The sequence below is a fragment of the Aythya ferina genome (assembly GCF_964211825.1).
Source record: "Aythya ferina genome assembly, chromosome: 9".
NCBI classification, from domain to species: Eukaryota; Metazoa; Chordata; class Aves; order Anseriformes; family Anatidae; genus Aythya; species Aythya ferina.
In genome coordinates this window covers 20,857,282-20,880,521 of record NC_140305.1, presented here as the reverse complement: position 1 = coordinate 20,880,521, position 23,240 = coordinate 20,857,282, and the positions used below count along the sequence as shown (strand labels likewise).

Genomic DNA, 23,240 nt, shown 5'->3' with positions numbered 1-23,240 from the left:
CCTGCAGTTCTAGCTCAGATGTAATCAACAGCTTGGGAAAACCAAGCAGAAGCGCTAAATGTTAGACTGGCAGTAACAGAAATGTGGCATGTGAATTCTTCCTCTTTTAAATCTCTAGTCTTAATGATTTTCACAACGTCCCACTTGGAGGCATCTGAATTCAAATGGAGATTTCCACTATTGGAAACATTTTTTAGTTCTGAAGCTGTGATCCTGGGAATATGTGTAATAGATTCTTAATATATTTATAGTCAGGTTACTCTGTATCTTGCTGCTGCTTTTGTAAAATAGATTCTTGGCTACTTCCTTTCTACTTGTTAAATGCCAGTTGTATGAAGAAAAAAAGTGCTCTGCTTGCTGTTTTACTTCATTGAGGATTTTCTTTTTTTAAAATTATCTTTTTTTTTTTTTTTTTTTTGAATGCTGGAGTTGCATTGCTGACTCCCTTTCCCTAAGGTTCATGTATATGAATAACACGTTTTGTTCTGAAGTGCAGCCAATGACTGTTAGTTGGTAGTAAGAATGGAAAAATTATCTATGATGTACAGGATTGAGCTGATGACTCAAGCCTTTGCTTTGGTCAATGCTTTATTTACATGGTGAAGGGAACCACCCAAAATATGCGACCCTTTCACCTACCAAGGCATGGGAGGCAAACATGAGCTTTCCCTAGGCTGACAGGTTCTTGGCTGCTTTTTGTCCACCTGTTGCATCCCAGTATTATTTAAAATAAATAAATAAACAAAAAAGTAACCTAACAACCTCACCAATTACACTAATGTCACACACTACATAATACAGCATGTTGGCATTATAGTTGCAGAGGCTTATTTGATTTCATTTAATGGTGCCTGCTAAAAAATGGCTTAAGAAGCATGTACATTAATTTGTTTCCTTAGCCACTAGCATTTTCCCCAGTAGTCTGAAGACTTTTGAACTGGGAAAGTGGTGCTTGAAAGTGGATGTCATGAGGAAATTACTATTCTTTGCTGTGGAGTTGAATTAAAAAAATAAAATAAAAATCACTCCTAAATAATTGCTTGAGCATTGTCAGGCTTCCTCCATGCTATCTAATACTAAGAAAACATGGTGGTGACTTGGATTGACTTAGATGTAAGCAGTCTTAGTTCCTGATGGAAAGGGCATTTTTTTTTTTTTTTTTAAATAGAAGAAAATTAGCTGAGCTAATAATTCAAATTGAAGTGGTCATACTGGAATTAGTTATGAAAGACTGAGTCTTCTATGCAGATAATACCTTTTCTTTTTCACTCTAATTCAGCTTTAGTCATTGAGAAATACTAGAGGGAATCTAGCGTTGAGAGGTCTGGGTGATGCTAGATGTCCCTGTCTTGTTGATAGGACAGCAGTCACCCCTGAGGATGGTGAGACACGCTTTGCTTAATTGCTAACAGAGCAAAGGAAGGATTCAGATGGTGCTTTCCCACTCCGTGAGGGTGGTAAGCAGTGCTGAGCTGGCCCATTGTCAGACGTGAATGAAAAAAAATTGCATTCTTGCTGAACAAGGGCTATGGTTTGATAGAAGGACTGTGAACAAATACACACATGTCAGAAATTACGATGGTATGTGGTTGTTGCTGATTTACTGTCGTTTAACTTGATGCATTTTTAATTGTTTCTTTCTCTTTCCAGAAGGTACCGGGGGCATCTGGTGGAGCTTTACCAAAAAGGAGGAATGCTAAGCTATTTTTAGGTATTGTGAACAGCTGTTTTTGCACAATCCTTTCCTGACCCTATCTGTGTGTGTAGTTGGGTTCTGTCCACCATTGTGTCTGGTTTTGAGGCTCCTAATGGGTTTTCTTTTTCTGTTTTGGCTCTAGTTTTTAAAGGTGGTTCAGACAAGTAATGCTCACCAATTCTGGTGCATATTCGGCGATAGGTGTACGTATACATAAACGAAACATTTTAATCTAAAGTAGCCCCTTTACTGACAAACAGCATAGGTTTTGATAGGCAGTTTTGACCAATTCTGTCTCTTTTCTCTCTTTGTGATATACACACAATGTCTTCTTAAAAGGTTTATCAATACTTAATGCTTAGATACAACAAGGCTTCAGTGTGGCATTTTTCTGCTCAACAACTTTTCATGGGAAGGGTTGTTTATGTTTCAAAGAACAGGTAAATGCTTTTAAGTGATTGTTGTGGTCAATCCTGTAGTAAATGCTGCAGTACGTACATCATGAGCATCTTTTAACAGTTTTTATTCCATTGTGCCCACAACTACATTCCCTTGTTTCATGGAAAGCAGTTTTCTTACCACACCCCTTTTGACAGAAACATGTAATCTTTTATATCCTTTGATTCAGATTACCCAGAAAACCTGAGGGCTCCATAAATATGGATGAGGGAAATTTGCTTTTATTCTCTCTCCTCCCACTACTTGTGGTACTTTTCTGTTTCATCTATTATTTATTCTCTCTGTATTAATAGGAAATAGTGATTTTTTTCTCCTGGTAATGAAGAGGTTAAGAGTTTTCATTATAATTTCTAGCTCTTATGGCTAAGTGGAAACAGTAGCATGGTTCCCCATTTGAATTGCTTTGATCTGTGGAATGTGTCCCTAAGAGGCCTTTGCAGATTATGATCAATTAAATTGTTGCTGTTAATGTCTGGACTAAGTTTTGCAAGGAGGGCTTAGAGAGCAAAAAAGTCTAATATAAGTCATAAACAAATGAAATTTCTTTTGTAGGAAGAGACTGTTAGGCTGCAGATGCCATTTACAGTCATTTTACATCAAAAATAATGCTTACCACTGGATGATTATAAAATGATTGGTTCAGAACCAGAGCTGGCTGCAATGCAGCAATGTTTGTACAGCACCAGAAATGTACACGTAAACAAGAGGTGCAAAAACGTGGTCTAACTTTATTCTTGCTGATGTACTGCATAACTCTTTGAGGCTCCTGTCACTGTGGAATGCCGGCACACAGTGTACATGGCATAATGATGTGCCATGTTGGAGGAGTCCTTAAATTCCATCCATGTGCACGAGCATTTTGTTCCCACTGAATAGATCTGGTGCAGCAGTTCCAACTGCCTTGGTCCTGGTGAACTTCTGAAGGCAAAGTGGGTTCACTGGGGGGATTTAGCCCACTGAACTATAATTTTTTTTTTTTTTTTTCCAGTGCTTCTGGAATCTAATGCAGTTGTGAAAATGTATCTCATGTTGTCTGTTCTGCTGCAGTCCTCTTTGCAGCCCCTGCTGCCTAAGAGTTGTTATATCAACTCTCTGCTCTCATTCTTGAGAGCTCTCATCTTTGGCTTAGCAGATTTTTATTTTTATTTTTATTTTTATTTTTATTTTTATTTTTATTTTTATTTTTATTTTTATTTTTATTTTTATTTTTTTGCCATACTTAAAAATCCAGAAATTATTCCTGTCCTTGTTCATAGGACATTTCATCTCAAAGGAAGTGTAAGCACAGAGAGGTCAGCTAGTTTGATCATTTTGCATGTGACAGTAGCAGAGATGGTTAGCAAAATTCGGCATCTTTTCTTTTTAAACTATCATTTTCCTCACTGGTTTGGAGCTCCCAGTCTTCTTGCCTTAAAAGAATGTTTTGGTTTTATCTTTCCTATTGTGACCTAGGACACCTGTGATAGTGGTCTGTACCAAAGAGGCTCTAATTAGCCCATATATATATGTATCCTGCCATTTTGGGTTTTTCCTGTGAGGCAAGGATAGAGAATGCTCGGTGGTAACTCTAACATCACTGTGTTTCTAGGTGTATCTGAGTAATTCCCCAAAGGCCCAGAGAATTAAGCTTTGTGTACAAAGCCAATCCAGTTTTGGCATTTGTTGCATTGCTTCTAATAAGCCTCTTTGATGTAAGTCTATTAAGGATATTAAACCCTTTTCAATCTCCTTAGTATTAGGAAAACATATTTTGGATGCTCATTGATTACTTTCTAGCACTGCTGCTGTCCAGCAAATGCAACAGAAACGGACTGCTTGGGTCAATCCACTGGAAGCTTTATCTTCCCTTGAACATTGAAAGATCCATAGCAAACTGTCTGTGCGTGCATTGTTGTTGTTTTTCGTTTGTTTGTTTGTTTTTCTAATGGTGGAGGCTGGAGGGTGTAAGTTGTGAGAGTTCTGTGTTGTGGTCAGGAAGCATAACAATGTGGTGCATAAAAATGTGTGAACTGCCTTCAATCCAGCTTGTTTAGGTATTGCTAGGCAGTGTGGGTATGGTAACTTCAGCTCAGGTGCTGCCAGCTGTCAGGATTTGGGGTGATACGTGAAGCAGACTGTCTACATCAAGGTGCATGGACGAGTGTCCTTATTGCAATACTATCCAGGCTAGGAAGTTTGAAGACGCTTTGACCTCCTGCTTAAATTGGCCATGATATGGTCAATGTGACACCAGTTTTGAGGAAAAGAGAAACAAAAATAGCATGATGGGACCAGGAAAAATATAATTGCTAAGCTTGATTTTCCCATTAGTCAATCTGGAACAAAAAGAAAAGGATCAGAATTAATAGACAATTATATAAATATAATAAGAAAAAAAAGCACTATTTTTTTTTCTGAAATGAAATAATACTTATGGGTCTGCCAGAAAAGTTGAGGAGAGTCAGACACTACATACATAGGAGCAGTTTGATTAACAGAATGTACTGTGATCTTCCCTGCAAGATCTTGGTCAAAAGGCTGAATGGAATGAGAGGGAAGATCCTTGTATTGAAGGGACCGGAGACTCCGTTCTCACAGGAGAAAGTTATCAGCAGAATCCTTAATAATTTTCTAATTACGAAGAATTAATGTGATTGTAAATGATCTGGAAATGAACTGAAAAATGAGGAAATAGTGTGCTGCTTGATTTAAAATTAGGCAGTAGGTTAAATCTAAAAGTGATTTTTAATGTGTTACTGAGTAACTAAACAATAGAAGAAGTAGATGTTGAAAAATGCAAAGACAAGAAGTGCTCTTCAGAAAGGTAGGGCTGGGAGGTGGCATGGGTGGTTCAGTGAAAATGTTGGCACAGTTATCAAGTGGAAAATTAGGAGTGATAGTTTATATTTTTTTCTCTATTACATCTTGGTTTTTGAACAGAGAAACCAGATCTGCATGCAGTACCTTCCCCTCTCTCCTCCTTCCCCAAGCCAACCCCTGTCCAAAAACCAACCAACCAAAAATGCAACCAGTTACACCTTCTAGTTTCTAGATGCCTGCTCTGAGGATGGTATCTCTGCATTTCTGCCTTGTTGTGGTGCATTCTTCGTGGGTGTCTGTTGGCCTATGCCAGACACCAAACTATCGTCTAAAGAGAGCTGCCAGAGTGGCTGTCATAAAATTTGTCCATAGACAGCTGTCCTCTTCTAGATCAGTTACCATAACAGTATCTGCCAGTGCAGCAATTTGCGAGAGCTCTGTTTTGAGCAAAGTCAGGGCTGACTTAGACCATCAATTAAAACAGTTTTCAAATACTCAAATGAACAGCTCTGTCAGCAATCTGTGAGGATGGTAATTGCTGATGAGAGAAGCCTCACTGGTGAGGAGTATCCATGGCACGCAGCTGGTCTCTGAGAAGGCATCGGAAAGGAAAACTTTCACTTAGGGAGTCAGGAGAACATGTAAACCTCTCCTGCCTGGCACCTGCCCATGAATGGCAGTGGTAGTACTGAAAGCTGGAGTTTCCAAGTGTAAAGACCATTTGTTAAAGTGACCATGCTGGGTTTGAGCACAGCTCCACTTAGCTCTCTAATTTCTCATAGCAGCCATAGCAGGACCCTGTTTTCAGTAAGGATGCTTCTGTTTTATAAGCTGCTGAAGAGGTTTATGTTTATGTAAGTAAACACACATAGATATATACAAACTCATGAATGGAAAAAAAAAAAAGTATCTTAGGAAGATTTTAGTATGTCCTGACAATATTTTTAAATTTTAGCCCAGTAACCATCTTCTGAGCAGTAACAGGGAAACTGATCAGACCATAAGTAAACCTGTTGCCTTCTGGCTTGAGTATAAAACGGTGAGCAAATATCTTACACTAATCAAGTCTTAGTCTGCTGTTTTAGGTGGAACTGTGGAAAATTAGGCTAGCTTAAAAAAGGCTAATGGTGCTAGCAAAGTAGTCCAGAATTTTAACTTTGGTGGATGAACTTTGCTTGTTTAACTCATGACTGTACCAGAAATCCCATGGACGAGGTCTCTATCTTGCAACAAGAGTGAGATATTAATGCTTTGGAGATGTAGCAAGCAATATGAATGTGGTTTTTACATACAGTGAATAATGGGAATGATTCTAGTAGAATGTTTTGCTTTTCCTTTTCATATAAAGGAGAATGCTATGGCTGTAAAATATTTCTTCTGTTTCTTCATTTTTAGTTAGTTTGTCTGATGAGGTTGGTGTTTCAGACGTGCCTGAAGACAAATGAACTGAATACCTTGTAGTTTGCAAAGTGCTGCCGCAATTCGTTATTATTTAGAGGCTTCAGGAAGAAATTACTGATTTAAAGACTTAATCCTCCTTTTCCAAGTTGACACAAATTTGTCGATTACTTTCAGTGAGAGCAGGGTCAAGCCCAGATTCCTGTCTTTCTAGGCTTTCAAAGGTAATTGCAGTCTCATTAGTCAACATCTTCATTCAATTTTCACATTTGTGTTCCCTTTCATACACACAGACACATCCATACGCACAGGATATCCTGTTTAGAGGTCCTGCCTGGAATCTCCTTATGCCCCTATTATTAGTGCCATCAGTTGGTAACTTGTCTAAATCTGATCTGGGCAAGTCCACTCCTTCCCCTCGGGTGGGTTGGCTTACAGTACCCCGTCTTCCACCCGCAGCTGCTGTTTTCAGTCAGCCCAGCAGCAATGCATTTCTCACTGTCACTGAAATGACGCCTGGGAGCTGGAGTAAATTTACTCTACTGACTGCTTGCCCAAAATAATGTCAGTCGAGCCTCTGTTTTAACGTGTCTGTTATTTTGCTTTCCCTGTTGTCCTGGCCTCCCAGCACAACACTTGTGACCTATGGGCACTCTGCTTTAGTGACCACAGTGTTTAAGTGGGGCTCTGACTGGGCTCTGTAAAGCTGTTCGTCTACTGGAATGGGAATGTTGTCATGTGGACATTCACCACCAAGCTGTCAGCTCCTTAGAAAGTGTAGTGTTTGGTTGTCTTGTGGCAGTCGTAGAACTGGAGTGAACCTTTTGTTGCCCAGAGATTCTTCTACACACAGGGTATCTTGGAAGATCATCCTTGCCTAAGAAACAGCCTTGTATGAAGCACAGAACTTGAAAGTTTATCCAACTTAGTGCCTTTATTGCTACACTATCTTATAGTCAAATACACTCAAATCTGCAAGTAGAATTCCCCCACTCCTCTTTTCCACAGTTACTCTTTTTCCTTTGTCAAATTCTGCACTGGTTTTAAAATCCACATTAGAAGTGTCCTGCAGGCTATGCATGATGCCCAGTGGCTATGGGGTCAGCCTCACTTAGTGTGGGCTCCACTGCCTCCCAATGTACTGGTCATCTGCTTTTATTATAGCTAAGCTCGTGCTTTCTTAGCTACATTGGCCTTTGCACAGACACAGAAAATATAATACAGGTGGAACTTCTTACCATACTTAGCAGCTGTGGCTCTCTGCATACAAGCCAAGATTTGAAAGCGTAAGTAGTTATTTGGGGATTTTCAACTTGACATCATTAAGGGGCCTGCCTGACAGTGAACATAAGGGATTAGTTTATGAGGCTGTCTGCTGTATCAAGAGCTTTGAGTGTGTGACCTTGGAAGTCCTTTCCACCCTTACGTGCTGGACATAAACACTGAGAAACTGGCCTCAGAGTGACAATTGCCAAAAATCATTAGCAGTCCTTGTCATCCTTCTTCAGAAGTAGTAGGTAAGTGGAATGGAAGTGTACCAGCTTTATGTGGTCACCGTTACAAGTGCAGTTGCAAGTTAAATCTTCATCATTTATTTATTTATTTATTTTCCATGGAATTGGTATGATGTTGTGTGTATCTTTCTGTAAAATAAGAAGCGCAACGTCTGCTGTGTCAGACGTTGAGAATGCCACGCTCACAGGACATCGTGTTTTGCTTTTCTAGTAATGGGAATGGTATGAAGCCTAAAAAGGTAAAAAGGAACTTTTTCTCTTCCCGATGCAAGCAAAAGGCCGATGCTCCTAAGTATGCGATGTCCTTAGATGGCAGGAGCTGATTGCTAATAGGATACTCAGTCTTTCATCTCTGGATCCCTAGCTCAGCTGCGGGTCAGGTCAGTAGCAGAAGTTGCTGGTGAGGTGAGCTGAAGAGCGTGCCTGAATTCTGAATCCAGGCAGCTGTATCATTGCTGTTCCTGTATAGCATATTGTAAATACTACAAGCTTTTAATGTTGGTCTCATAAAGAAATGGAAATACCAGCAGACCTTACACATGTCTTGAGATAACCATTACTCGCTGATGTGAGCTGTCCTCAGGTTCCCTCTGGTGGCAGAGGGAAGTGTGTGTGACTGCAAGCCCTGGAAGAGGCGTTTGCTGCCTTTAAGCCTGCCTCAGCATCCAACATATTTTTATCTTTGAGGAACCTGCACAGGTTGAAATCTTTGTAGTGTTTTGGAGGTGGTCAGCACTTTTGTTTTTGCCATGCTGGCCCAGTCAAGTTTCCTATACGGGCATTACATGAAATTTATTGGTGATGTGTTGCCATATGGAGATGCTCAGTTTCTTTGCTTTGTAAGGAAGAGCTTAGAGTTGCAGACTGCATCTGTTGAGATTTTTCTCCTTCATCAAAACACAAGCTTGTAGTACAAACTGTGAAAGGAGCCCAGAGTTAAGTGAGGTTGGTGGTTATCTCTATTATGCTGCAGGAAGAAATAAACTGCACTTGCTTTTAGCTGTCTGAGGCTAGGGATGAGATGTGGGAATACTTCCATCCATGGACATCCTGGGAGGAAAGGCCACAGATGGAAGATGAATTATGGCCGCAGTGTGTTTCAGACCGGTCTGTGATCCCAAAAATATGGGGTGCTGAAACAGAGGTGTGTTGTTTCTGCTGTTCACTTTAGGCATAGCTACTGTGACAATGTTTCAAGATTCTAGGTGAAATGCACATCAGTATTACATGCTGATTTTGTCCAAAGTGAGCAAAATTTTGTTAGCTGCCTCCCAGGATGAAGTGTCTGCAATAGCAGACTGCTTGGAAAGGGGCCAGATCAACTGTGATTATGACTGGGGATCAGATTAATTTGGAAATGTTGGTCCTCAACACATGGTGAGATGGTGAGATTTCAGTTTAGATCAGGATTTCACAAATATTTTTAGCCAGAAGAAACTACTGACAGTGTAAGTTTCTAGGTTGATGCCAGGCAGGCAATGCCTCATAGAGTACTACTGTCACAGTTTAGGAACCTTGATCTCAGAACAATCTCCTAACATTCCCCATCTTTTTTTTCCAGATCTAGAGACAAACAGTGATCTGAACGGTGATGACTTTGAATACGAAGATGAAGCAAAACTTGTTCTATTTCCTGATCACTATGAAATCTCATTGCCAAACATAGAAGAGTTACCAGCACTGGTAAGTGAGTGTGTGCAAATGGTGATAGGAATTTTATTCTTATCAAGATGGAGTTTCTTTTTTTTTTTTTTTTTTTTTTTACTTATGGTGCTTCTTTTTTACATAAAGATATTAACCAACTCTAATACAGGCAGGCATTTTAAAAATCTGTTTTGTCTTCGTTTCTTGGATTTCCTTTTACCTGCTGTATTCCTTCTCTTATTATGATGCCAGCTTGTCCCAGGGAAATTCATGTATTCTATGTTGCGCTTACTCCCCTGCTAAAATAATAACTGCAATCCAGAAAAATACTTGTGTACCCAAACATATAAAAAGTCTTACTGATACACAGTTCAATGTGGTTAGCAACTAGGCTGGATGTCAAGTTCTCACCACTCACTGAACCATGTTAGGTTTTGAGTTTGATCTTCCTTTGCCTTCCAGGTGACGATAGCTTGTGATGCACTCCTCAGCGCAAAATCGCCCTACAGGAAGCAGGAACCTGACTCCTGGGAAGAAGAGCTACAGGCGTCTAAACATGCCAAAACACTTGTACAGTTAGACAATGGTGTTAGAATTCCCCCCAGGTGAGTATAGCAAGGTTTATTCATTTTTGGCTAATACAGTCCAGAGTTAAAAATGAATAAATAAATAAAAATTAATGCCAGTAACTCAGCCAGCAATTCTCTTGCACAGCTCCACGCTGGCTGTGTATGTTTGGTTTGTCCTACCAGGTCAAACTGGGAATCATTCTGAGAATCCAGAACTGCTTTCTGCCTTACTTATTTCTGTCATTTCTTGCTTGTTTCTCTTGCAGTGGTTGGAAGTGTTCAAAATGTGACCTGCGGGAGAATCTGTGGCTAAACCTGACAGATGGCTCGGTGTTGTGTGGGAAGTGGTTCTTTGATGGCAGTGGAGGGAATGGACATGCAGTGGAGCACTACAAGGAGACGGGCTATCCCCTGGCAGTGAAGTTGGGAACCATCACTCCTGATGGAGCAGGTCAGCCACTTGGCAGGTTCTGAGATGGGGAGTCTTGTCTGCACGAGACAAACAGTGTAAATCTATTACCAACTGGGTTTGTGCCTCCAGTGCAAGTATTTGTTAAATTGATATGGAAAGGGAAGCCCTGTGAGTTTGTGAATCTTGATCAATTTGACGAGAACGACACACTCCATTTGGAGAGAGCTCTTGCATTTTTTTAATCTGTTCTTCTCTTCCTGTTTCGTGTTTGATATAAACATTATTTTCGTTTTGTATAATAGTAGATTCATAATAGATTGGGAAGAAGGGTGTTGTTTGGAACCAGCATAGTCCTGAGAAACAATATTTTTAGTTCAGCTAAGTTTGCTGTGTAGTGTAGGGCAAATGGTTCAATTTTGTATAACATAGAAACAACAACAGAATAATGATTTTTAAGTCAGAAAAGTCTATTCTTTTTAAACATGTATTTTTTTTTATCTACTGGGAAGTGTTCTATAGTTCTGTGATTTGGTAACATTTTGTTCAGTGTAATGAACCTTCATGAGGCTGCTGTGATGCATGCTTGGTAGGGGGAAAAAGCTATAGGAGTATCCTTGTTTGCATATTCTCATTGTGTGACATTCTGCAGTGTTGCTGTGGAGAGGGTTATGGGGTGTGAGAAGTACAAGGAATAAAACCATGAGAAGCAGAAAAAGTCATAAGCAAAGAGACCCTTTGCTGCAGATGTAAGGAGGGGAAAAAAAAGGAATATCAGACAGCATGATTATGTTTGGTTTTTAGTGCTGGTGGCCATATGGATGAAAAACAGCTTTTTAGAACAGCAACTCCCCATTTATTTATTTATTTACACACATCAGTTGAGATTTTTTCATCTTTAAGTCCTATTCAGTTTCAGGGAAAGGAGACTGTAGTCAGATTCTACCAGCTGTGCCACAGAAACACTGAGCAAAATTAGTTCTCTTCTCTCCCAAATGGAATAATTTTTTTCTTGGGTGAACCTGGTCTCAGATGATTCCTATCTGAATCTTTCAAATACTGAAGGTGGTTAGGATTTTCCTGGATGTAGGTTACAACTGCATCTACAAAATAAACAATATGCTTTAGTGTTTATTTCAATTCTTTTTTTTTTTTTTTTTTTTTGGCATCTTTACTAGCAGTACTTCTTTCCTACAGCTGCTGTACTTCTGCCTCCCACTGATCAGCTGCTTCTTCTCTCATGTGGCCTTTGGGATAACAAAGGACAGGCTGTCATCTTTCCCTCTGAATAAGGGGCAGCAGCTGTTCTCCACAGACCTTTGTTCTTCTGGATGATGTTAACTTGGTGTCCCTATAGAAAAGACTTCCCTCCCCCAACCTTTCTTGTTTCCTTTTCAGTAATCATTCTCTCTGATCTATATTACAATGGTAATCATAACCTCTCTATAGGGCTGGATGACAGATGAGCTTCAGGAAAGAGGCCCCATGGCTGATCGTGACGTAAAGTCTGTCTGGTTTCTGCTTCCCTGGGCTGGAGGTGAAGAGGTAATGGTAGAGGAGTAATAAGTGTTGGTCCCTCTGCTGACATAACTTAATTGTTTTTCACACCAGTAAGAAGGAAAAAGAGGTGGTGCCAGTACTCTGCTTATATCTACCCTGTTTATACACAGAGGGAGCAGAGGAGAGCAGCTCCCTGTCTTTTCTTGGGAAATCTGTCGCATACACTGTGAGGGATTTCTGGGGCATTAGCCCCCTTTTGTAGTGTTCTGTCAACAAAAAGATCTGGGATCAGGTCAGAAATTGAACCAAACTTCTGTATTCCACCCTAGGATGCACAGAAATCAAGTTTTCTTCTCTAGGCTAAGTACTTCTTGGCAGTCTGTGCTACCTGCTAGCTCTCTTGACAGCGTCATTAGGTTTGATTTGAAGTATTTGTGAGGTAACGTGTTTGAAACTGCTCTGAGCACTGGAACAGGTGTTCAGCAGTACAGGCCCTATCTGACAGGTTCTTGAATGAAGTGCTTTGTGGATCCCAGTCTCAATAATTGTCAGATACTTCTTTGGGGAATCCTGTGCAACTTGTTTCTTCATGGACCATTCCCCTTTATGCTTTAAGTAGGAAAGTGTGATGTCCACGCAGCCAGTACAGGCATAAATCTTGAGCTCGAGAAGCAAAGGAAGTAAAGGTAGCATGGTCACTTTTTTTTTTTTTTCTTACTGCAGTACAAATTACAATGATTATTCTCTGTTTAATAATGTTTTGTGGTGCCTATCTCAGATTTTTTATGTTTTCTTGCTTTTTTCTTGTATTCCTCTTACTTTCTTACTCTGACATCAGCCTTTGTGTGTCACACTTGCTGACTTGTATACAGACTCTTGCAGGAGAGCACTACAGACCTGTGTTTGGGGGCTGTCATCTTCTTTCTATAATTTGCTGCCCTCTGATTTTTTTTTTGTCTCATGAATTTAAGTTGGCTACACAGCAGAAAGTACTGAAATATATGAGACGAGCTGAACCTGAGGGAAGGTTAACGTTACGTGTTCCATTTCTGTTGCTCTGGGTTGGCAGTCCCAGATGTCTCTCTCCATTCACCAGAAATGAGGAAAAACAAAATCAAAGCTTCCATGTTGAAAGAAGTCACCTGAGATCAGTTGATGTGTAATCCTGCTTGGGTAAGGTGTTTGAGCTTTACAGGATATTTTGGCTGTTCTATGACCTCGCCAGGAGACTATGGGAATGTTGTGATCTCATGTGTGTGGATGAGGTGTCATGTCTTCTGGGCATGCTTGCTACCATGCAGTGGAATTCCAGCAGATGGGCAGCTACAGCCCCGCACATGCCAGAGGGGTCACGAGGAGCAATGTTAATAAAGGGTGTGATGGCCGATCAGCAGAAAGCAGCACAACCCAAAACCACCATTCCTCAGTTTGAGAGAGTTAATGTTTTTTTAAGGGCTGCCAAATTTTAAGTTGCATTTAGATCTTAGAATGGTGGCTAGTCCTCAAGCTGTCATTTCAGCTTGAGTTTCCTACTAGCAGTCCTCAAGGAGACTGCCTTCTTGTTAAATTCTTACACGTGTGATGGGCTGAGGCAAAGCCAAGGTCTGTAGTTGCCAGGAGAGAGCAGAATAATGACCCTTCAGAGGTGGTATTTGTGCTGTGAACAGCCTTTATCTGGATTCCTGCTCTCTCCTCCTAAGTTTATTTCTGTTTTCTACTGGTTCAGATTTCTCTGTCAGCCTGGATCTAGTCACATGGAGCAAGGTTACTGAGAGAAATTCTGCTGGGTGTGAAGGACACTTGGCTGAGAGGAGTGCAGGCAGACCGGTAGAGGGATTCTGGGGTTCAGTGTGAGTAGAGACCAGAGCAGGTCATAAACTGCAGAGCCATAGGGTAGAAAAGAGAGAAAGAAGATGGAAGGCCTGTTCAAGTCATTCTAGTGAGTGTCTTATAACGCCTATCTTTATATGATGCTTGCAGCTTTGTTTTTTACTCAAGTAGGTAAAAACTCAGCTTCATTACAAGTCTTGCTTGGTAAATGATAAAAATGAGTTTTTATCTCCATTTTGTCCCTCTGTTGGATTTATTAAACTTGGTTTCATAATGAAAATATCACTAGACATATTGTTTCCTTCCTCAGTTTGAACTTTGCCCTTCCTAAATGTTTATGGGCCATAAGGACCTATTTTAGAGCTAGAACTGAAATTTAAATCTTTCATATAATAAAGCCAGACACCCCAATAATGAAATCAGCCTTTCTCCCTAACCACAAGATTAATCTTCTAAGTCCGGTCCAAGTTTCATCTAATAAAGACATGCACAGTTTTTCCTGCATCTCCACAGGAAAAGGAAATCAGTGGATTCCTTGAACTGTACTAGAAACACCACTGGCAGTAGTCAGTGGGCTCCACATGCTCAGTTTTAATGCGATTGCCTGTATCTAGTAGCTCCACAAGAAATCAGAATCTCTCGTTGTCATGTTCAAAACGTAGACTGTCTATGAATCTGAGAATTTCATGTTCCCTGTTCATTCTTTTTGCTACAGATTTTTTTTACTTACTTTGGGGGGAAAATACTGTAATTGCTATAAACATTCTTAGGTTTTAATACTGTGAAGTCATCTAATTTGTTCTAAGAAGAAGAGTTGACGTGATTGTGTTGAAAATATTTAAGACATTTACTAAGCTGTGTGGGTCTGTATGCATACAGCTGCCTGTTGGTCCTAACCAAACCCAGAGAATACGAATTAGGCATCTTGCGTAGGCATGCCTGTACCGAGAATGCAATGTTAGTAAACAAAGAGAAGGAATAACATTTGATACAATAGATCATCTGTTCTCTTTGCTTTTCTAGATGTCTATTCCTTTGATGAAGAGGAGCCAGTTTTAGATCCACACATAGCAAAGCATTTGGCACACTTTGGGATTGATATGCTGCAGATGCAAGTGGTAGGAGATGAATCTTCTTGGTTTCTTTTTCTCTTCTAGCTGGGGACAGGAAGAAATAGAAAAAGATGCTTGTAGTTTATATTTGTGTGATTGCTTCAGACTGTTGTGATAATATTTAATTTTGTAAAGTTTAGTCAGCCAGTCCATGTTATATTTTCTGAGGTCTGGATGAGTGAATCGTTATTCTCAAATCTGAGAATTGCCTTTCCAAAAAGTTCCTTTGTAGTCAGCAGTTTATATGTGTCACTTCTCTTCTTCTGTGCCATTTTCCTTCAAGATGAAAAATGCCATTCAATTAGATAATAATATCTTGAATATTTAATTACAATGAGTGGAGGAAAGCCTGTTAATTGTGTAAGTAGATAAAAATATCAAGCAAAAATAAATTAATGGACAAGTAAAATGTGATTGAAAATGTCTTTATGTAAAGCTATAAATTTCAGTCTAGGTCTTGTTAATACAGACATTAAAAATGAATAAATACATACTTTCACTCAAGTGTAGGAGTATGGATTATAATGTGGTATACCAGAAAGAGACTGGGGCAAACAGGGTCCTGTTCCTGGCAGTAGAAAAGTCCTTTTTACTAATTTGTATCTTGACGGATGTTGCTTCCGGTTCTGTTTAAATAATCTAAGAAGTCTGAATGGAAGATGGTTTTAAAGACAGGTATTTCATTGTCCAAATGAAGAAAAAACTAAAAATAAGCACAAAGCAACTGAGAAGAGTTAAACCAGTTTCAAAAGACTTCATGTAACTAATAAAACATGGTTTTATTATACTGATTTCCTTACCAATGTTATGAATAAAAAATCTCTCTTATTCAATGGTCTTTCCGGGAAACCTGTTTTATTTAGCAACCTTCAAAACTTAGGTATAGTCTCAGATGCTGCAAAGGATTGGATAAGTAAGCTGCTAGACTTTTGACCCTGATCTCTTTCCCGACACACACAAGTTACCTTCATTTTCCTATTCCCATGATTTGGCTCTTCTTATCTAGATTAGATCACAAATTTGGTGATGATGACAGCAACGATATAATAGTGGTAGAAATTAAAAGGAAAAAAAAAATCTTGTTTCTTTCAGACAGAGAATGGACTAAGAGATAATGATATAAAACCAAGAGTCTCAGAATGGGAAGTGATTCAGGAATCTGGAGTGAAACTCAAGCCCATGTATGGCCCAGGATATACTGGCATGAAGAACCTAGGAAATAGCTGCTACCTCAATGCTGTCATGCAAATCATTTTCAGCATCCCAGAGTTCCAGAGAGCGTAAGTAGCTCCAAGTTAGCTCTTGTTGTATTCCCCAATCTCTCTTTTTTTTTTTTTTTTTTTTTTTTTTTTCTGTGCAAAATGGTATTTTAATGTCTTACCTCCAAGCAGGTCTTTCAGTCAGTTCAGTGGCCAGTTAGAGGATTTAGTGATTGTATTGTTCTATTCTGGATAAGGTTGGAATCCCAAACCTAATCTGCCTTTGAAATTGGAACTTGCTTTGGATTCAGTGTTTTTGTTTGGGTCTGCCTGTCATACATAATTAGCAAAACAGAAGAATGTGAAATACTCCTGACCAACCAAAACAGACCACATCACTCCAAGGAGAGAAGCCTTTATATTTATAAAAAGTATACAGTCTATGGTTTGCAATAAATTCAGGGTGCATTTTCCATCCACAGCTATGGTAGTGTGTGTTCTGGAAGTAAGGTTTTAGATTTTGGAACACCTCCCAGGTTTACAAGTAGCAACTGCCTTCAGGAGAAGAAGAGGGAGAAAACTTGTGTTTGTTTACTTTGTTGGCCATATGGAGCAGAGTCTAATTGACAGCTTTTCTATCTCCATTTTTGAAAAACATAAGGATGGACTTTACTAAGGGAAGTGGTTTTCCACAGCATTGTCCTTGGAGTTTCCTGAAGCATACAGTATTAACAGAGCAGTGAAGATCTTTGGACGAGGCAGAAATTAGGTGTGTTCTTTCACTGTGGCCCTACCATGTAGCCTGTTTTCAAGTGAAGTAATAGATAGCATGCTACAAAATGCTGCGCTTTTCAGCAAGCTGGTTACAATAATATATACTTTAGTGGTTATTGTCAGGAGTTAGCATTTGTTTCTCTGAGGAAACTCAACAGAACCATTATTTTACATGTTTAGGTCCTGACTTTAAAAAAACAAACAAACAAACACACAAAACAAACAAACAAACAAACAAAAACAACCTTGGAATTTATTCCGCAGTGTTGGTCAAGACTAGGAAGTAAATGTATGTTGTTTCTCTGTAGTTTTGAGTAACTTCATCTAGCAGCTACTTCGCAATCAAGGAATAGAACTTAAATTCTTACTGAACAACACTGCTGTATCCTTCTCTCTAGCTAGAAGCTTCTAAGCAAAACTTAAATGTGCATTTCATAATTCCTTTACTACTATTTCTTCCACGATAGAAACACTCACCAGGGACAGATTAAGTCATTGCTATGATGCAAAATTTGACTTCCTAGTACAGAGGGAGCTTGCAGATGTATCACTGCTGAACACTGAGTATCTGTTAGTATATCTCTGAGTAAATCTAGCTGTGATGTTTGAATGTTTTTGTTTTGTTTTGTTCTGTTTTGTTTTGTTCTTGCTGCTCAGGTATGTGGGAAACCTTCCAAGAATATATGACTACTCCCCTCTTGATCCAACACAAGATTTCAACACTCAGATGTAAGTGACACTTTTCAGTGATTTACTTGGTCAATGTAAATAAAATCTGAATAATTGAATGGCAGGGCTGAAAAGCATGTCTTCATGGGCTTGAAAGTGAGAAATGGCACAGGGTAGAATGCAAAGACTTGTTTGCGTACTTACAGATAATGTTTCCTCTGGGGTTCAAAGACACTGTATTTCTTTTTTCCTTGGAAGAAATCTGTCTATTCTTTACCTGTTTTCCCATGTTTTTCTTCCCCCCCCCCCCCCCCATTTTCTTCCCTACAGGGCTAAACTGGGACATGGCCTCCTTTCAGGCCAGTACTCTAAGCCACCCATGAAATCTGAGCTTATTGAACAGGTGATGAAAGAAGAACACAAGGTATTTGACTGAGCTTGTGCAGCCTGGTAACTAGGTAAAAATGATACCCTGAGAAAAGGGAACAGGTGTTGGGCATTGGAGAGCATGGGTGGATCCAGCATGGGATGCTTAGCAAGGTGGAATGAGCAGGATTCTTGTCAGGAATATATTAGTCAGGGACTATTTGTGCAAAGCATTAAAGCTACCATTGGTTCTGCTAATAACATTCTCCTGCTCCAGTAATGAGAGCAGAGCTTAGGTTCACCTTTTGGTTTACCTTTTCTGAGGAACAAAAAAAATGTTATTTAGAGAGTCCAGAGTATTTAGAAGAAAAGTTCTAAGTCCTCTCTAAATTGCAGAAAGAAGGATAAAGAACTGAAGAGGTGCTTCTGAGAAGTGTCTGACGATATTCCACCTGATTTTAGGAGAAGCTGTCTATGTAATCTGAGATTTAGCGGTGCTGGAGGCTTTCATTTGTGTGAAAGAGGTGTCATGCAGAGCTATATCCACTGAGGCTTGCTTCGAGTATTTTATGGTTACAAAAAACATGTGGAAGCATGCCTATGCCAGTGGGGTCTCTCCTAGAAAATGAACAGTAGATATGATTTTTGGATATAAATTGAAACTGTAACCACTGGACAGCCAAGCATCAAGGCACATAGTGGCATCCATACACCTACACCTTTATCTGTGTATGCTTTCTTCATTCAGCAATGAATACTTTCACAATAACCAGAAAGCCTCCTCATATTCTTTTTCTTACAGTCTTTTGATTTTTTTAAAAGTAAGGATAATTTTTGACCAAGGCCTGACTGATGTATTTTTGTCAGCAAGGTTCATGGGCACTGCCTGATTCACCTTTTAATCTTTGTACATGTTCTTACTTTTGTGAAGAAAAGCTGTCAGCAGCTTAGTGGTGAGCTGGGAAAGATTATTTTCTTTGTCCAGGTTAGTGTAATTTCCCTCAACATTTCAGAGTGAGAATAACACCAGTTCAGATTTTGTCACTTTGAACACTGATGTATTTGGATTCGCCTGTTTTCCCTACAGTCACCCAATTAATAACTGCATGGAGGAAAATCCTAGTTATTTAGTCAGTGTTCTCTACCCAAGTGAATCTGTTGAAGTTTAGATTTGTTTTACTATTCAAATTATCTACTTTGAAACATCTTCTTTAGAGTGATGCTAGAAAAACTGCCTGGAATGTGTTTGTGTCCCTGCCAACCTCTCTTATTGTGATTCCAAGCAGCACGTGGAGCCAAAGCGCAGACTCCATAGATGGGATATTTAGAAACAAATGGTGAGCTAGCAGCAAATAGTGAAAATAATGCCTGTAGGAAAGAGCTTTCTTTATGGAGGAAAAGTTCTCTTACCAAGTCATATTTTCACAGATAATAGCAATCACATTTGCTTCTGTCACAGAAGCATGATGATGTTTTCCATGGAAATAGATTTTTTCCTCTACCTTCCTCTATCAGTTATTGATATAGGAAATTCTCCTAAAATAAGAATGTCAGGGGGATACTAGACAAAGACCGAACATCTGGTACACAGTAGTTTGCAGGATTTGAAAGCTTCATGTCTCAAAGCGATTGTTTTGTACAACAGATAGTCATTGGTTTGGTGCAACCAATCACACGTGGCCTATGTTTCCTTTAAATAAAGTTATAATCTATCAATGCATCACTATAACTAAGAAATAGTAGAATAATTTCAGACTCCTCACCTTCAGACTTCTCACCTTAAATTCTGTACACTGATGACCTGCTTTGTTAAATGCATACAAGATATGAATGAAGAATTACGTGCTGGTAGATCAGGACTCTTAGAATAAACCTACATCTGCATGTTTAAGCCAGCGGTCACTCGTAGCAATGAGATGCATTTTAATGACAAGTAGTATATTTCTGTCAGGTAGTTAGTAGCAGCCATGTGTTGTTATTTAAGAATATCTGTATTATTCATAAGGTCAGTTTAATAAAATTGTAGTTGTATGTATCAGATGAGTTCCTTATCAAGCAAATCCTAGCAGTTACCAGTATTTGAATTAGCCTTTATTTATTCTTTTTATTGAATATTTTTTTATTCCTTTTATTCTTTGTATTGAAGAATTACTTAGAAAAAATAAATATAGCTGTTCCCTCTGTTCCCTCACTCTGGATGTACAAATGTAGGTTTTGTGGGCTTGGGGGTGTTTTCCTGCCCTGCCAGCTCTTCCACGAAATACCAGTATACATACAGATGATATTTCTCATCCAGATAGCTGTACTGATATTTAAAATAAACTAATATGATTGCAGAGGATTTTAGGCCCTCAACATTTTCAAGTGCTTCAGTTTTGTGTCTATAAAATCAATTATTCATTTTATTTTTATTCTCTCCCCCCTCTTTTTTTGCCTCCTACATGCAAAGAAGTTCTTTAGCTTTCTGGGTCTTTGGAATTCATCCAAAGTTTTTTGGAGTTGTTGCCTGTAAAAGCGTTCATGTGAGATCTGCATTGGTCCAGCACAGTCTATATTTAGCTAAACTGTTTTGCAACTGTTGATGGGGAAAGTATGCCAGGTATTCTATAAATATTCATGGTTCTGGGGAGCTGAAATCTTTTTGCCACAGGAGCTTTATCTGGGAATGGCAGCCACTTGGACCCACTTTGATATGAAGAACAGATTGGAAGCTTCAATGGTCATCAACTAGGACTTAATTTTCTGCTTAGAGCTCTGCCATTTCTTCCATTATTTTTCTTGTCCTTGAGGTAGAAAGAGTTTACAGCGTGAGATCCTTTTCTAGAGATTGTCACATGTGGCATATTTCTCCCTGCTCAAATGGCTGAGTAAAAAGCATATAGATGGAAACAAGGCTTAAGTCCAAACTCATTGCATTACACATCAGGGCAAATGTGCCACCTTGCAGTATTCTTGCTTTCAACATAGGAAAAAGCCTGATGTGAAGTAATTTGAGCTGTTTTATGCATTTCTCTCCTCAGTCTTGGCTTTGAAAGGCAGTCGAGGACACAAAAGTGATAAATAACCCATGATTCAGAAATCCCTAGAACATCTCTCTGTTCAAACAGTACTGAGACCCTTTCTCTTTCTGAGACCCTCTAACTAGCATCTTAGTGTAATGAGGTTGCTGGTATGTTGCCAGAAACCGAAAAAAACATAATTGAGCATCTGCTTCTGATTTCAGTGAGTCTAGGGCTATCTTACACTGGTGAAACCAAGAATAAAATTTTGCTCTGCTAGTGTATGCTTTATGCATCTTCCATTTCATGCTGCTTTTTCTATTTTTATACCAGAATGATAGTGCAACTGTAGTAAAGACTGAGATTGGCTGGATATTGAACAACCCTTAGTATGCCCTCGAGGCTATGCTTTTGCTTGGACTGTCTTGAAATTTATTTGGTCTTATGGAGGATGAGGGCAAATCTGAGCGAAAGATTCTGACTTTTTTGAAAGTGTTATGTAAAAGGAATAATAACTAGTGTATTCTTGAGGATACAATTCCAAGGAGGAAAAAAAAAAAAAAGCTTCTTGAAGTGGTATAGAGATTGTGAAAATGAGGACTCTCTTAGCAGCTAGAGATGTTCATAAATGGTACAGTTTTCTGGCCAAAGGCTGTATGTTCCTGGTCCTTCAACAAAACTAACACCTGCAAATTGCAGATTCATGTCTGTTCTTTGCAACCCGTCTGGGAATTCATCCTGCATGCATTAGTTGCTCTCTGCTTCACTCTGCAGAGATCTCTGGAAAGGTTTTGTCCTGAGTAAAGCTGCCAGCTGGTTTATCAACGTGCTTCAATGCCCACATAGCTTTAAGTGAAACAGTGGTCTGAAGGAATGTCAAATGTTAGAAAACTGTGTAGACTTTTAGCCTTTCTGAAAACTACTAGCCTTCAGCAAACATTCTATGCTTCTATGAAACCTGCAGTAATTGGTTTTAACTTGCAAATGCCATGGAAAAATCAGATGAAATGAATGATGCAGGAGATGTCAGAAAACATATTCTAAAACAGTCGAATAACATTTCAGGTTCCTTTTCATTTTTATTAAAATGGAAGTCTAGATGAAACTGAAATTATTATTTCTACAGTGATAGAAATGGGTCAAAAATAGATCTAGTGGAGTGATCTTTGGTCCAAGAATAAACAAGAATTCTTCTTTAAAAGCTTTCTTTCTTTCATTTATTTCTAGCCACAACACAATGGAATATCTCCCCGAATGTTTAAGGCTTTTATAAGTAAAGGCCACCCAGAATTTTCCTCTAATAGACAACAAGACGCGCAGGAGTTTTTTCTACATCTTATAAATCTCGTAGAGGTGAGAAAATCTTAATGTTCTGTGGAAATCTTCTGTTCTGTGGTTGTGTTAGACAATGAGGATCAAGTTGTTATATGAATAGTTCATTTTTTAATATATTCTTTATAGTGTTGGATATGTAGAAAATGGCACCAATTTAAATGTGTTTTGATTTAGAAACAATTTTTCATTTTATTCTCCTTTCTCATGACTTCAGACTCTTGCATGACCAGTGATGCAAGAGATACAGAAAGGTCAAGCATCTTTGAACAAACTATAAGATTTATAAATGTATGTGTCTGTCCTTAAATTGCTGTTCATTTATGATTGCATACTATCCATTTGTTTACCATAACAAAGTCTGTCTTGGAATAATAATGAATTAGGTGGTATTATTATTGCAAATTTTTGTCTACATTGGGAGCAAACTAATCACCACATCCAACTCCTTTTACAAATCCCAGCTGTACATCATTGAGTCATTACAGGAGAAAGTCTCTCCTGATGAAGGCAAAGTGAATATTTGTCAGTTGAATATTTCTGAATATAAAATGTTAGTTCTACTGTGTTCCAGCTCAATGCTGCATGTAAAAGAACCAGTGCTGTGAATTTTAACTATGTCTTTCTGAAAAGGAAATTTACAAAGACAGCCAGTTTTGATTTAAAGCACTTCTTTCTTTTCCATCTCTCCTCCCTCATTTTCCTATTTTCCCCAAGAATCAAAGGTGTTTATTCATGTGTTAGTTTGGATGAAGTTATTCACATTTGAATGTGTAACATTCTACATCACAAAACACATTACTGATTACAGGGTGGCTAGAAGACTTCTTTTTTTCTTTTTTCTATTTTTTTTTTTTTTTTAAACCTGATCACAGATATTAACATGAACAATAAGGAGGAGGAATTATTCTTTGTATGACATTTCTATCTGGATAATGAGCTACAAGTTTCTCGTTCTGTTTCAATGCAGA

General features: G+C 38.9%; 1 protein-coding gene across 1 annotated transcript in view; it reads left to right on the top strand.

The window, feature by feature from the left end:
* The window catches only part of USP13 (ubiquitin specific peptidase 13), a 47,957-nt gene that overhangs the window by 11,568 nt on the left and 13,149 nt on the right, over positions 1-23,240 (top strand). Inside the window, exons 3-11 of the mRNA XM_084528793.1 lie at positions 1,651-1,711; positions 9,428-9,549; positions 9,973-10,115; positions 10,346-10,530; positions 14,842-14,936; positions 16,023-16,210; positions 17,561-17,632; positions 17,903-17,996; positions 22,165-22,290. Coding sequence (XP_084384919.1) covers positions 1,651-1,711; positions 9,428-9,549; positions 9,973-10,115; positions 10,346-10,530; positions 14,842-14,936; positions 16,023-16,210; positions 17,561-17,632; positions 17,903-17,996; positions 22,165-22,290 — 1,086 coding nt within the window. The remainder of the gene's footprint in view (positions 1-1,650; positions 1,712-9,427; positions 9,550-9,972; positions 10,116-10,345; positions 10,531-14,841; positions 14,937-16,022; positions 16,211-17,560; positions 17,633-17,902; positions 17,997-22,164; positions 22,291-23,240) is intronic.